Source organism: Ranitomeya variabilis, chromosome 1, assembly GCF_051348905.1.
Source record: "Ranitomeya variabilis isolate aRanVar5 chromosome 1, aRanVar5.hap1, whole genome shotgun sequence".
NCBI classification, from domain to species: domain Eukaryota; kingdom Metazoa; phylum Chordata; class Amphibia; order Anura; family Dendrobatidae; genus Ranitomeya; species Ranitomeya variabilis.
Window position 1 is genome coordinate 428,347,272 of NC_135232.1, and position 16,117 is coordinate 428,363,388.

Here is a 16,117-nt window from a genome sequence, read left to right on the forward strand (position 1 = left end):
GAAAAAATAGGATTTTTTATTTTCCCAAGGGTAACAGGAGAAATTGGACCCCAGAAGTTGTTGTCCAATTTGTCCTGGGTACGCTGATACCACATATGTGGGAGAAAACTACTGTTTGGGCACACTTCGGGGCTCGGAAGAGAAGTAGTGACGTTTTGGAATGCAGACTTTGATGGAATTGTCTGCGGGCATCATGTTCCATTTGGTGAGCCCCTGATGTGCCTAAACAGTGGAAACCCCCCATAAGTGACCCCATTTTGGAAACTAGACCCCCTAAGGAACTTATCTAGATGTGTCGTGAGCACTTTTATCCCCCAAGTGCTTCACGAAAGTTTATAACGCCCGGGTGTGAAAATAAAAAATCCTATTTTTTCTACAAACATGATTGTTTAGTCCCCAATTTTTTATTTTCCCAAGGGTAACAAGAGAAATTGGACCCCAAAAGTTGCTGTCCATTTTGTTCTGAGTACGCTGGTACCCCATATGTGGGAAAAAACTGTTTGGGCACTTCGGGACTCAGAAGGGAAGCAGTGACGATTTGGAATGCAGACTTTGATGGACTGGTTCTGAGGGCGTCATGTTCCGTTTGCAGAGCCCCTGATGTGCCTAAACAGTAAAAAAAACCCACAAGTGACATCATTTTGGAACCTAGACGCCCATGGAACTTACTTAGATGCACCCCCTCTTTGGAACTAATCTACTGGTTCCTAATTAGTAGTGCATGGAGGTGTGGTACAATTTGAAGCAGTCCTTCATACACAGGCCAGGTTTGTCCGGGCAGGTGTCGCATTGATAGATGGTGTCCTTGCGTACTCCTCGTTTGTAGCACACTCGGCACCTTTTTTGCGGCTTACCTTTTCTATCAGTTGGCGGGACCACCCCCGGAAAATGCTGACCTGGTACAATACGAGCACCCTCAGTTCCGGAAGTACTGGGGCCCGCTCCTTCCCTCGTGCCAAACATCAGGGCCTTAACCACTACCTCCTGGAACTGAAGGTACGTCGTATCGGTGTGGCGTGCACATCGTGACAGCAGGAAAGCGTTAAGCATTGCCATTTGTACGATGTACACAGACAGCTTTTTGTACCACACCTTGGCCTTCCTCAAAGCACTGTACGGTTGGAGGAGTTGATCGGAGAGATCAACGCCCCCCATGTTTTTGTTGTACCCCAGTACAGAGTCAGGTTTGCTGACCTGTGTAGAGGTACCCCGTACAGTGCTGAGGGCGCTGCCATCACTGTGTATGGTGGTCAACAGAAGGACATCCCTCTTGTCCTTGTACTTGACCACCAGCAGGTGGTTGCTACATTGGGCTTTGCTCTCACCTTTTCTGAGCATCTGCCCAAGTAGCGTCTTCGGGAGGCCTCTCTGATTTTTGCGGACAGTACCGCAGGCTGCGGTACCTCGCGCAGAGAGGGATTTGTAGAGTGGGATGCTGGAATAAAAGTTATCAGTGTAGAGGTGATAACCTTTATCCAGCAGTGGGTGCACCAAATCACACACTATTTTCCCACTCACTCCCAAGACAGGGGGACACTCAGGCGGTTCAATCCTGCTGTCCTTCCCTTCGTAAACTCTAAAGCTGTGGGTGTACCCTGAGGTACTCTCACACAGCTTGTAGAGTTTGATTCCGTACCTGGCCCTTTTGCTGGGCAGGTATTGACGGAATCTGAGCCGCCCCTTAAAATGAACCAAGGACTCATCCACACAGATGTCCCTTTTGGGCACGTACACTTCAGCAAACTTTTTGCTGAAGTGTTCGATGACCGGCCGAACTTTGAATAGACGGTCAAAATTGGGGTCATCTCGTGCGGGACACTGTGCATTATCGGAATAATGCAGGAATTTGTGGATGGCCTCAAAACGCGTCCGAGCCATGACCATTCGGCACACTGGAGTGTTATATAAAATATCCACACTCCAATATTGCCGAAGTTCTGGCTTCTTCAGGATCCCCATGTGGAGGACCAGGCCCCAAAACTGCATCATTTCAACTGCGTCTACAGGAGACCAGTTAGAAAATGATGAACCGGGGTTTTGCTCCAAAAATTGCCAAGCATATAAATTAGTTTGCTCCACCATGAGGTTAACAAAATCCTCAGAGAAAAAGACTTTGAAAAAGTCTATTTCTGTGAGGCCGGTGGAGTCAAACCTGATTCCTGATTCTGCCACAAAATCAGGAATCAGTGGCTCGTAATTTTCGGGGGGCGAGGTCCATATGGGGTCCGAAGAAGGGCGCCCTGGTTCATCTTCAGGAGTGGGTGCTGCGTCATCTTCTCTCCTGGGGCGTCTGCGAGGCGGTTCCGCAGGACCCGAGGAGGAAGATGAGGAGGAGGAGGAGGAGGAAGAGGATGAAGAATCTGAAGAGTAAAGGAATGTGGGATCCTCTCCCTCGCTATCAGTGTCGGAGGCAAGAAAAGAATATGCCTCCTCTGCTGAATAGCGCTGCTGGGACGAACGGGGTGAACGGGACATTTTTTATGTGAGTATGGTGCTTGGGTGCAATTTATTGGAACTATGTGTACGTGTGGGGGGGGATAGTGTTTGATGCAATCTTCTGAAAAGTAAAAGCTAAAAGAAAAAAAGCAAATAGGGAAAAAAAATACCTGTGAAAGGAAAAGTCTAAAACAGCAGGCCCTAGCTCTGATAAGTGAACTGCGTCACTTATCAAAATTCGGCGCCTGCTGGGTGTGTGAATGGGGATGTGAAAAAAAAAAAAAGAAACAAAAGGCAAGGGTTCAGACGCAGCGGCGGGGTGCGCGGACGGGGATGTGAAAAAAAACAAAAACGAAAGGCACGGGTTCAGACGCAGCGGCGGGGTGCGTGGACGGGGATGTGGAAAAAAACAAAACAACCGAAAGGCACGGGTTCAGACGCAGCGGCGGGGTGCGTGGACGGGGATGTGGAAAAAAAAAAAGAACCGAAAGGCACGGGTTCAGACGCAGCGACGGGGTGCGTGCAAGGGGATGTGGAAAAAAAAAAAAAAGAAACGAAAGGCACGGGTTCAGACGCAGCGGCGGGGTGCGCGCAAGGGGATGTGGAAAAAAAAAAAAAGAACCGAAAGGCACGGGTTCAGACGCAGCGGCGGGGTGCGTGCAAGGGGATGTGGAAAAAAAAACAAAAACGAAAGGCACGGGTTCAGACGCAGCGGCGGGGTGCGCGCAAGGGGATGTGGAAAAAAAAAAAAGAACCGAAAGGGACGGGTTCAGACGCAGCGGCGGGGTGCGTGCAAGGGGATGTGGAAAAAAAAAAAAAGAAACGAAAGGCACGGGTTCAGACGCAGCGGCGGGGTGCGCGCAAGGGGATGTGGAAAAAAAAAAAAAAGAACCGAAAGGCACGGGTTCAGACGCAGCGGCGGGGTGCGTGCAAGGGGATGTGGAAAAAAAAAAAAAAGAAACGAAAGGCACGGGTTCAGACGCAGCGGCGGGGTGCGCGCAAGGGGATGTGGAAAAAAAAAAAAAGAAACGAAAGGCACGGGTTCAGACGCAGCGGCGGGGTGCGTGCAAGGGGATGTGGAAAAAAAAAGAAAGAAACGAAAGGCACGGGTTCAGACGCAGCGGCGGGGTGCGCGCAAGGGGATGTGAAAAAAAAAAAAAGAAACGAAAGGCACGGGTTCAGACGCAGCGGCGGGGTGCGTGCAAGGGGATGTGGAAAAAAAAAAAAAAGAAACGAAAGGCACGGGTTCAGACGCAGCGGCGGGGTGCGCGCAAGGGGATGTGGAAAAAAAAAAAAAACGAAAGGCACGGGTTCAGACGCAGCGGCGGGGTGCGTGCAAGGGGATGTGAAAAAAAAAAAAAAGAAACGAAAGGCACGGGTTCAGACGCAGCGGCGGGGTGCGCGCAAGGGGATGTGGAAAAAAAAAAAAGAAACGAAAGGCACGGGTTCAGACGCAGCGGCGGGGTGCGTGCAAGGGGATGTGGAAAAAAAAAAAAAGAAACGAAAGGCACGGGTTCAGACGCAGCGGCGGGGTGCGCGCAAGGGGATGTGGAAAAAAAAAAAAGAAACGAAAGGCACGGATTCAGACGCAGCGGCGGGGTGCGCGCAAGGGGATGTGGAAAAAAAAAAAAAAGAAACGAAAGGCACGGGTTCAGACGCAGCGGCGGGGTGTGCGCAAGGGGATGTGGAGGAGAAAAGTGAGCACGAGTGTTGATCGGTGAAATGCGTCACCAATCAACGCTCGGCGGCACTAAGGGGGGTGAAAAAGAAAAGCGAGCACGAGTATTGATCAGTGACCTGCGTCACCAATCAACGCTCGGCGGCTGCTAAATTTGGGCACGGACGGACGCGGCGCAAAGTGAGGGTGGAGGGGGGATGGGGGGTAAGGGGGGATGGGGGGGGTAAGGGGGGATGGGGGGGGTAAGGGGGGGATGGGGGGGGGTAAGAAAGATCGGGCCGGGATCGGGGTATCAACACTTACGGTTGTAGTCTCTCTTCTTTCTTCTGTCTTCTTTCTTCTGTCTTCTTTCTTCTGTCTTCTTTCTTCTGTCTTCTTTCTTCTGTCTTCTTTCTTTTGTTTTTTTAGCGAGAATTATGGTGTCACAGGCTACTGTGGCACCACAAGTCTCAGCACAGGAGGGGGATCTGACAGCGTGACCGCTCTGCAGGAACCCTCACCAAGTGTGAGGATTCCTGCAGAGCAGTCAGACAGGTCAGGGACAGGTGAGACAGGTCACAGAGCGGTCACACCGCTGCTGTGACCTGTGATTGGTGGGATCGATGATCACATCGATCCCACCAATCAGGGGAGGCCCTGGTGACGCCGGTGTTGCTAGGCACCAGCCTATGATCGGAGCTCACAGCTCCGATCATAGGCAGGTCACCGGCAGGTCACCAGTAGGTGACCGGCAGGTCACCCCCAGGACACCATCAGGGCACAGCGCGGGCACACCGCTGCTGTGCCCTCTGATTGCCAGAGGATCTGGAGATGAGGCAGGGCACAGGCATTTATATTCAAGCAGGGCACAGCGCGGTAACACCGCCGCTGTGCCCCGCCATTGGCGCGATCGATGTGATCGTCGATCGCGTTAATGCGGCGGGTCTGTGCCCTGATTGACGCGATCGACGATCACATCGATCGCGCCAATCAGCTGCAGGATCTGGACCCATGAGGAGGCAGGGCAGGGCAGAGGGGGCGCCGGTCCAGGCAGGGCACAGCACGGTAATACCGCCGCTGTGCCCTGCGATTGGCGCGATCGATGTGATCGTCGATCGCGCCAATCCGGGGGGTTTTGGCCGGTGCCTGGCGTTGCCAGGCACCGGCCCCAGGATCGAGTACATCGGTACTCGATCCTAGCCTGGGACCTCACTGTTTCAGCCAATCTGATTGGCTGAAACAGTGAGAAAGGCTGTGATTCGCTGTTCAGAATTGAACAGCCAATCACAGCGATCGGGAGGCCGGGGGGGCGGCGCCATACCCCGAAATGCCGAGGCCATCTTCCCCCAGGTGAGATGGCGTCGGAATTTTAATGCGATCACCGCGACTTAAGTCGCGGTGTCGCATTAAAGGGCATGACGTACTATCCCGTCGGCGGTCATACGGGCCCACCCCACCTCGACGGGATAGTACGTCGGATGTCAGGAAGGGGTTAAAGCAAAGAAGTGGAATATTCCTGAATGGCCAAGTCAGTCACCTGATCTGAACCCAATTGAGCATGCATTTCACTTGTTATAGACTAAACTTCAGACAGAAAGGCCCACAAACAAACAGCAACTGAAAACCACTGCAGTGAAGGCCTGTCAGAGCATCTAAAAGGAGGAAACACAGCGTCTGGTGATGTCCATGAGTTCAAGACTTCAGGCAGTCATTGCCAACAAAGGATTTTCAACCAAGTACTAGAAATGAACATTTTATTTACAATTATTTAATATGTCCAATTACTTTTGGTCCCTTTAAAAACAGGGTGGCACATATTAAGGAGCTGAAACTCCTAAACCCTTCATCCAATTTTAATGTGGATACCCTCAAATGAAAGCTGAAAGTCTGAACTTCAACTGCATCTGAATCGTTTTGTTTAAAATTTATTGTGGTAATGTCTAGAACCAAAATTAGAATAATGTTGTCTCTGTCCAAATATATATGGACCTAACTGTATATAGATCATTAGCTGCATTCAGGTAAAGTTAAAATCTGTCATTACAGGCTTTATTATTTGAATCACTGGATGTAAAATCAATACACGTCCGGTATAAAAATGAGTATACAGATTTATAAAGTACTAGCTGAAGAGCCCGGCGTTGCCCGGGCATAGTAACTAACTGTGGATAGTTATAACAACAAATGATTATATTGCACATAAAAACATTTCACATCATATATTCAACACAACAGACTTTTCTCCTTTAGACGTTATTTGGTCAGTATTTTTACCTCAGTATTTGTAAGCTAAATATTGGAAAACAATCAGAGGAAAAGTATATTAGAAACACGTCACCACTTCTGTATTTTTCTCCCACTCATGGTTTTAGCTTATAAATACTGAGGTAAAATACTGACCAAATACTGAACATGTGAATGTGGCCTCATACACAGCCTCCACCCGCAGCGCTTCACTCTTCTCTATACACAGCCTCATATTGCAGCAGCATCTCACTTCTCTCATTTTCACCACCACGCCCCTCATTTTCACCACCACGCCCCTCATTTTCACCACCACCCTCCTCATTTTCACCACCACCCTCCTCATTTTCACCACCACCCTCCTCATTTTCACCACCACCCTCCTCATTTTCACCACCACCCTCCTCATTTTCACCACCACCCTCCTCATTTTCACCACCACCCTCCTCATTTTCACCACACTCCTCTCTTCCCCGCACACGTGCACAGGAGCTTCCTGCTATGAGCACAGTGGTGTAATCCATGAAGCTCCGCCCTTTCCCTTGACGTCATGCCTCACAGGAGCAACTCCATTCTAGACACGACGGAGCTAGATGTGGCCTGTGCCTGCTGCGCACTGATACTCTGAAGGCGGCGGCCCTGATTGTAGCTTGCAGAGTGGCTTTTGATGTGAAAGTGCCTCCGCACATGTGCGCTAAAAACGTGGGCCATGTGGACGGGGATTTGCGTGGGGAGGGAGTGTGGCTATGTGTAGAGGCATGGCTTGATACATACATACAAACATACACTCATCTTTATAGAATATATATATATGAGAGAGAGAGATAGAGAGAGAGAGAGAGAGACTTACAAGTTCCAGATCTTCTTTCTTCTCATTGAGTAGGTCAAGTTCCTTCTGCTGTGTTTCCAACTCCTACAAGTAACAAATATAGGGAAGCCCATGAATATTATTTGTATTATGGTGACATAAGCTAATTAATCAAAATCTTTATTGGCTACACCTCTGCAAGCTGATGGAAAGCCAGTAAAATAAAAGAAAATAACCAAAAAGACATCTTCTGCAAGCAATAGCAGCAATGTAGATAAAAACATTTTTTTTCCACTTTTTTTTCTTTATTCGGTTGTGGAAATACATGGCGTCACAATTTCTGGTGCCAATTTTCTTATGGTTCAACAGGGCGTTTCAATTCTTTTGGCTCTGGGGACATTAAACCTACTATGATGCTTTCCAATCATAAAAAGGCAGAATCATATGGATGAAGAAGACGCCCACAGTTCTACTCAAAATGGAATGGCTATAGAGAAGTTCAGAACTGTGCCAGCATGGTCACTTCAGCCATCACGCAGTGGCTTTTCAGAGAAAGCATATGTTAAAGGTCCAGGAACCATAGTTGTACACAAGAGTAGTTTTACTCCACCCTTGGCTAGCTTCTCTTACCAATGGAAAAACCTGACTTTTTATTAAAAAATGTATATACAGTAAATAAACACTTTGTTATTTCAGAGAAAAATATACCTGGCTAGAATTGTGCAGCCAGGCTCCGATTCATGCAGTCAGCAGCATGACTAGACGCAGTGATCAGAGCTTAGCTCCAGTCTCAGCTGGCACAGGCAGATACTGGCTGTACAACACAGCTGGCATTGGTCGGGTATGGTGCGGGCTCAGGTACTGAGCCCAATTCATACACCCACACTAGAACGTACAGCGGAGGTGGGGAAGGGGTTAAGACGTCATTTTGTACTTAGGTATGTATATATTGTTGTTATTTTGCTGGTTGTTTTGATGATGACAAACCTAATTTATGGATTATTTAATGTTTTAAAACGAACACATTTTCTTATTTGTCCAGCTCTGTGATGTTCAAAGTGCGTGATAAATGATGATATCACTATGGACGTGGATATATGAAATTTGTGAGGCTTTTATGGCATATTTATTATTTCAGATTAAACCATTTTTAACGGGAAAACTGGGATTTTGGGGAGTTTGTTAAAAACATTTTTGTTTTTTGCAAACACTTAAAATGTATTTTTACAATATACACTACTGTTCAAAAGTTTAGGGTCACTTAGAAAATTCCTTATTTTTGAAAGAAAAGCACATTTTTTCCAATGACGCCAACATTAAATGATTCAGAAATACACTCTATAAATTGTTAATGAGGTAAATGACTCTTCTAGCTGCAAACGTCTGGTTTGTAATGCAATATCTTCATAGGTGTATAGAGGCCCATTTCCAACAACCATCACTCCAGTGTTCTTATGGTACTATGTGTTTGCTAACTGTGTAAGAAGGCTAATGGATGGTTAGAATACCCTTGAAAACCCTTGTGCAAGTATGTTAGCACAGCTGAAAACAGTTTGGCTGATTAGAGAACCTATAAACCTGACCTTCCTTTGAGCTAGTTGAGAATCTGAAGCATTTGTTGGTTCCATTAAACTCTCTAAATGGCCAGAAAAAAAGAGCTTTCATGTGAAACTCAACAGTCTATTCTTTTTCTTAGAAATGAAGGCTATTCCATGCGAAGAAACTGAAGATTTCCTACAACGGTGTCTACTACTCCCTTCAGAGGAGAGCACAAACAGGCTCTAACCAGAGTAGAAAGAGAAGTAGGAGGCCCGCTGTACAACTGTGCAACAAGACAAGTACATTAGAGTCTGTAGTTTGAGAAATCGACGCCTCACAGGTCCTCAACTGGCAGCTTCATTAAATAGTACACGCAAAATGCCAGTGTCAACATCTACAGTGAAGAGACCACTCCGGGATGCTGGCCTTCAGGGCAGAGGGGCAAAGAAAGAGACTGGCTAATAAAAGGAAAAGATTGATATGGGCAAAAGAACACAGACATTGGACAGAGGAAGATTGGAAAAAAGTGTTATGGACAGATGAATCCAAGTTTGAGGTGTTTGGATCACACAGAAGAACATTTTTGAGACGCAGTACAACTGAAAAGATGCTGGAAGGTGCCTAACTCCAGCTGTCAAGCATGGTGGAGGTAATGTGATGGTCTGGGGTTGCTTTGGTGCTGGTAAAGTGGGAGATTTGTACAAGGTAAAAGGGATTTTGAATAAGGAAGGCTATCACTCTTTGCAACGCCATGTCATACCCTGTGGACAGCGCTTGATTGCAGCCAATTTCATCCTACTACAGGACAATGACCCAAAGCACACCTCCAAATTATGCAAGGATTATTTAGGGAAGGAGCAAGCAGCTGGTATTCTATCTGTAATGGAGTGGCCAGCGCAGTTTACAGATCTCAACCCCATTGAGCTGTTGTGGGAGCAGCTTGACCATATGGTACACAAAAAGTGCCCATCAAGCCAAACCAACTTGTGGGAGGGGCTTCTGGAAGCATGGGGTGAAATTTCTCCAGATTACCTCAGCAAATTACCTGCTAGAATGCCAAAGGTCTGCAATGCTGTAATTGCTGCAAAGGGAGCATTCCATGACGAAAGCAAAGTTTAACCCCTTACTGACCTCGGACGGGATAGTACGTCCGAGGTCAGCTCCCCTGCTTTGATGCAGGGCTCCGTGGTGAGCCCGCATCAAAGCCGGGACATGTCAGCTGTTTTGAACAGCTGACATGTGCCCGCAATAGCGGCGGGTGAAATCGCGATTCACCTGCCGCTATTAACTAGTTAAATGCCGCTGTCAAACGCAGACAGCGGCATTTAACTACCGCATCCGGCCAGGCGGCCGGATACGAGCGCATCGCCGACCCCAGTCACATGATCGGAGGTCGGCGATGCTTCTCCATTGTAACCATAGAGGTCCTTGAGACCTCTATGGTTACTGATCGCCGGTAGCTGTGAGCGCCACCCTGTGGTCGGCGCTCACAGCACACCTGATTTTCTACTACATAGCAGCGAACAGCAGATCGCTGCTATGTAGCAGAGCCGATCGTGCTGTGCCTGCTTCTAGCCCCCCATGGAGGCTATAGAAGCATGGCAAAAGTTAAAAAAAAAAAGTTAAATAAAATGTGAAAAAAATAAAAAAAATATAAAAGTTTAAATCACCCCCCTTTCGCCCCAATCAAAATAAATCAATAAAAAAAAAAATCAAACCTACACATATTTGGTATCGCCACGTTCAGAATCGCCCGATCAATAAAAAAAAGCATTAACCTGATCGCTAAACGGCGTAACGAGAAAAAAATCGAAACGCCAGAATTACGTTTTTTTGGTCGCCGCGACATTGCATTAAAATGCAATAATGGGCGATCAAAAGAACGTATCTGCACCGAATTGGAATCATTAAAAATGCCAGCTCGGCACGCAAAAAATAAGCCCTCACACGACCCCAGATCATGAAAATGGAGACGCTACGAGTATCGGAAAATGGCGCAATTTTATTTTTTTTTTTTTTAGCAAAGTTTGGAATTTTTTTTTCACCACTTAGGTAAAAAATAACCTAGTCATGTTAGGTGTCTATGAACTGGTAGTGACCTGGAGAATCATAATGGCAGGTCAGTTTTAGCATTTAGTGAACCTAGCAAAAAAGCCAAGCAAAAAACAAGTGTGGGATTGCACTTTTTTTTGCAATTTCACCGCACTTGGAATTTTTTCCCGTTTTCTAGTACACGACATGGTAAAACCAATGACGTCGTTCAAAAGTACAACTTGTCCCGCAAAAAATAAGCCCTCGCATGGTCAAATTGACGGAAAAATAAAAAAAGTTATGGCTCTGGGAAGGAGGGGAGTGAAAAACGAACACGGAAAAAAGAAAAATTCCAAGGTCATGAAGTGGTTAAAGGAGAAAATTATTATTTCACATAAAAATCTTTTTTTCGAACCTTGTCAATGTCTGGACTAGATTTTCAATTCATTTGGCAACTCATTTGACTAATAAAAGTATGAGTTTTCATGGAAAACACAAAATTGTCTGGTTGACCCTAAACTTTTGAACGGTAGTGTATCTTAGTTCCTAAGAAAAAATTTACATGCGATCTTATGATCACATTAGTAATACACAGCACTACTTAAGTAGTCCTATGTATTATACTATTCTATCAGTGCTTTTTCTGACAGCTGGCCTATCAGGCCCCACATCCGGTGGGAGCCAATAAGTTGTGACGTATTACAGACCCGGAGGCTTTTATAAAGCCTCTGCTTATAATAGCAACCCGTCAGGACCCTGCGATTGCGCTATAGGGGTGTTGATGAGCTGACAGCAGAACATGACAGGTTAAACGCCAGTTTAAATGCCAGGTTTTCAGAAAGATTACAGCTGACTGCTAAAAGTCACCACATGGGGACAATGTGCGATCAGCATATCACCACAGAACCCTTATGAGGGCTTGTTTTTTGCAGGAAGAATTGTACTTTTGAACAACACCATTGAATTTATCATAGTATACCCGAAAACTGGAAAATAATTCGAAGTGCTGTGAAATTGCAAAAAATAACGGCAATTCCACAATTGTATTTTTAGGTTTTTTTTTTATACTCCATGTCCACAAAATGCTAAAACTGACCTGCCTTTGTGATTCCCATTACGAGCTTACCTGCTTCAATAGTTTCCATAGGAGACTTAAAGCTGCGATATTCTGATCACTTGTGCTACACATAGCAAAGCTTCAGCCCTGCTATTTGCACCAAAAATCATCTGCTATGAACGCCGGCCACAGGGCGACGCTCACAGTATATCGGCAATGACAAGAACGACCCCCAGATGTCATGCCAACCCATCGGCGTCCCTCAATCATATGACAGGAGCGCCGATGGGCTGGGTTAGTGACGCGCTTCCAGTGCATGCATGCTAAATGTTGCCTTCAGACATTGATAGCGGCATTTTAACATGTTAACAGCCGTGGGTGGATCGCGATTCCACCAGCGCCTGTTAGGGCACATGGCAGCTGATCAAATCCTCTGTCATGTGCCTGAAAAGATGCGGGCTCAGTGTCGGGGTCCGTATTAAAGAGGGGAAGGCGACCTATGACATATAGGTATGTCATAGGTCGTAAAGTGGTTAATACGATTAGCATCACCTGGAAGAGGCTGCGTAAAATTACACCACATTATGAAAGATGTTCTCTTGGAATAGAAAAAAATAAAAAATTTAAAATAATGCCATTAGAAATAAATTCCTAAACACCTTTAACTAGCAAATCACTTTTGTTTGGTCTAAAGAATTAATAACTATAAAATTAAAATGTCTGGTGCCTTGTTACACTGATATAATCCTGTCCTAGAATGTAAATAGGACAAGTGCCTGTCAGCATGTGCAGTAGGGAGCTGCACTGCTGTAACCTACAGAGTGTGGTATTGGTTATATCAAGGTCACAGCAGATGCTCAGCAATCAGAAAGACAGGGTGGACAGTAGTCAGCAGCCTCCTCTTACCTCAGCACCCTGGTATCTCCAGTATTAGATCAGAATGCCAGGGTGGACAGCAGTGTGAGCAGCCTCTTCTTACCTCAGCACCCTGGTATCTCCAGTATTAGATCAGAATGCCAGGGTGGACAGCAGTGTGAGCAGCCTCTTCTTACCTCAGCACCCTGGTATCTCCAGTATTAGATCAGAATGCCAGGGTGGACAGCAATGTGAGCAGCCTCTTCTTCCCTCAGCACCCTGGTATCTCCAGTATTAGATCAGAATGCCAGGGTGGACAGCAATGTGAGCAGCCTCTTCTTAGCTCAGCACTCTGGTATCTCATGTATTAGATCAGAATACCAGGGAGGACAGCAGTGTAGGCAGCCTCTTCTTACCTCAGCACCCTGGTATCTCCAGTATTAGATCAGAATGCCAGGGTGGACAGCAGTGTGAGCAGCCTCTTCTTACCTCAGCATCCTGGTATCTCCAGTATTAGATCAGAATGCCAGGGTGGACAGCAATGTGAGCAGCCTCTTCTTAGCTCAGCACTCTGGTCTCTCATGTATTAGATCAGAATACCAGGGAGGACAGCAGTGTAGGCAGCTTCTTCTTACCTCAGCACCCTGGTATCTCCAGTATTAGATCAGAATGCCAGGGTGGACAGCAGTGTGAGCAGCCTCTTCTTACCTCAGCACCCTGGTATCTCCAGTATTAGATCAGAATGTCAGGGTGGGCAGCAATGTGAGCAGCCTCTTCTTACCTCAGCACCCTGGTATCTCCAGTATTAGATCAGAATGCCAGGGTGGACAGCAATGTGAGCAGCCTCTTCTTACCTCAGCACCCTGGTATCTCCAGTATTAGACCAGAATGCCAGTGTGGGCAGCCATTTCTTACCTCAGCACCCTGGTATCTCCTGTATTAGATCAGATTGCCAGGGTGGACAGCAGTGTGGGCAGCAACTTCTTACCTCAGCACCCTGGTATCTCCAGTATTAGATCAGAATGTCAGGGTGGACAGCAATGTGAGCAGCCTCTTCTTACCTCAGCACCCTGGTATCTCCTGTATTAGATCAGAATGTCAGGGTGGGCAGCAGTGTGAGCAGCCTCTTCTTACCTCAGCACCCTGGTATCTCCTGTATTAGATCAGATTGCCAGGGTGGACAGCAGTGTGGGCAGCAACTTCTTACCTCAGCACCCTGGTATCTCCAGTATTAGATCAGAATGTCAGGGTGGACAGCAATGTGAGCAGCCTCTTCTTACCTCAGCACCCTGGTATCTCCTGTATTAGATCAGAATGTCAGGGTGGGCAGCAGTGTGAGCAGCCTCTTCTTACCTCAGCACCCTGGTATCTCCTGTATTAGATCAGAATGCCAGGGTGGACAGCAATGTGAGCAGCCTCTTCTTAGCTCAGCACCCTGGTATCTCCAGTATTAGATCAGAATGTCAGGGTGGACAGCAATGTGAGCAGCCTCTTCTTACCTCAGCACCCTGGTATCTCCTGTATTAGATCAGAATGTCAGGGTGGACAGCAATGTGAGCAGCCTCTTCTTACCTCAGCACCCTGGTATCTCCTGTATTAGATCAGAATGCCAGGGTGGACAGCAATGTGAGCAGCCTCTTCTTACCTCAGCACCCTGGTATCTCCTGTATTAGATCAGAATGCCAGGGTGGACAGCAATGTGAGCAGCCTCTTCTTACCTCAGCACCCTGGTATCTCCTGTATTAGATCAGAATGCCAGGGTGGACAGCAGTGTGGGCAGCAACTTCTTACCTCAGCACCCTGGTATCTCCAGTATTAAATCAAACTATTCATTAAAAGCACATTTTCCTACATGTTAAGTGAGGAAGGGACAGTTGTCCTATTAACATTCTAAGGCAAATTTCCGTTAGTGTAACAAGTCGGCGGCCATTTTAATTCTACAGTTATTACAATAGAAAAAATGAGTGTGATTTGTTAAAGTTATTTACGAATAGATTAACTATTACATTTCCTTGAGGTACTTTTTTCTATTCTCAGAGAACAAATTTAAAGTTATGACTCATAAAAAAAGTTTGTGGTGTATCAATTATGCGGTTTCCTCTCTAAGCTACCTACTGCACACAGATGTTTGATCAGATCCAGGTGACTATTTCTACCACGATAAACGGTTTATGTCAGTGGGTTCAGTCCTCCTAAACTTTCTATATGGGCATGCAGGTCATAGGAAGTTGAATAAAATGATACTTTGATATCTGTGATCCGATGAATGGTTCCTGAGAGGTCCACGATTTTCTTAATACGCAAATTTGCTGTTAAAATCTATGGGCCGGACATTACCAGTGTGATACAGGTCATTACTGACAGTCTGTTATCCTGATCTCCATGCCTCACACTGGTAATGCCCATTTCATGTAAAATAATCTCTGGAGGTAGATTCTCATGCAGATCAGTGTCACTTAACAGCTCATTTGCATATCATAAAAGCAAGGGTTTCTCTGGAATAAGACATCAGATCACATATATCAAGGTACCATTTTATTTAACTTTGTATGACCTACATGTCTATGTTGGTGACTTAGAGTTCATCCTACTGACAAAATTAACTTAAATAGTTTTGGCAGTTTTAATGTTCAAATCTAGGAATGTATGAAATAGTTAATACGTTTTCAAGTCTCCTTGAAAGTGTCACCTTTAAAAGCTGCTCATTCTTTGCCTTCATAGTGAAGTATATGGCTTGCTTGTCCTCTGGCATATTTTTTACAATGCCTTCAGCTGCTTGTTTCTCATGGTCAATGTCCTCCTCCACCGCTCGAATCTGATCTTCCTTCCTGTAACACAAGAAAACAATCATTTTACATACTGATAAAAAGAGAAACCTGTCAGTGAGTGTACCGACGAGATAAAATCCTCAAAGCTCTTTATCGCTTATAGATGGCGACTAGCAAGCTGCTGTGATTGTGTTAGATACTCGTCAGATTCACTCACTGTACAGAACGCCATTTAGGGACTGTCTGGGAATAGCTCGGCAGAGATCTAGATCATATCAGAAAATTAGAAAAGATCTAGACAAATCCCACGCCACACAAATAACCAAAGTACACTTGTCCATAAATTCTATCCAGTTTTCACAGTTTAAAGTGAAGTCTATTGGATCCAAGAGGCATGTTTACTGCATGGGAAATAGCTGCAACAGAATTGAATATTTTGTTTAAGTAGCACTCCTCCCATCAAAGTTTTTATCCTCTTAATATATGGCAATCAACCTCATATTACACAGCACTGTGTACTTACAATTGCTCATTTTGCCTTTCTACCCAGCTAATTCTTCTCTTTGCTCTATGTAGAAACAGGAAGTCTCTTGTGCCTGCATTTATCATTTCGCTCAACTCCTGGCCCAGCTGCCAGGAACTTTTGCAGGGACTTATGACTTGTGCATAGAAAATTGACCTCCTGTTTCTACATAGAGCTTAGAAGGATTCAGATAGTCAGT

General features: G+C 45.9%; 1 protein-coding gene across 6 annotated transcripts in view; it reads right to left on the minus strand.

Moving 5' to 3' along the window:
• IFT74 (intraflagellar transport 74) overlaps positions 1-16,117 on the minus strand; it is a 190,654-nt gene that overhangs the window by 98,005 nt on the left and 76,532 nt on the right. For all 6 annotated transcript variants that reach the window (XM_077249280.1, XM_077249283.1, XM_077249282.1 and 3 more), the window contains exons 9-10: positions 15,317-15,455; positions 7,188-7,250 (exon numbers count right to left, since the gene is read on the minus strand). In XM_077249280.1, coding sequence (XP_077105395.1) covers positions 7,188-7,250; positions 15,317-15,455 — 202 coding nt within the window. The remainder of the gene's footprint in view (positions 1-7,187; positions 7,251-15,316; positions 15,456-16,117) is intronic.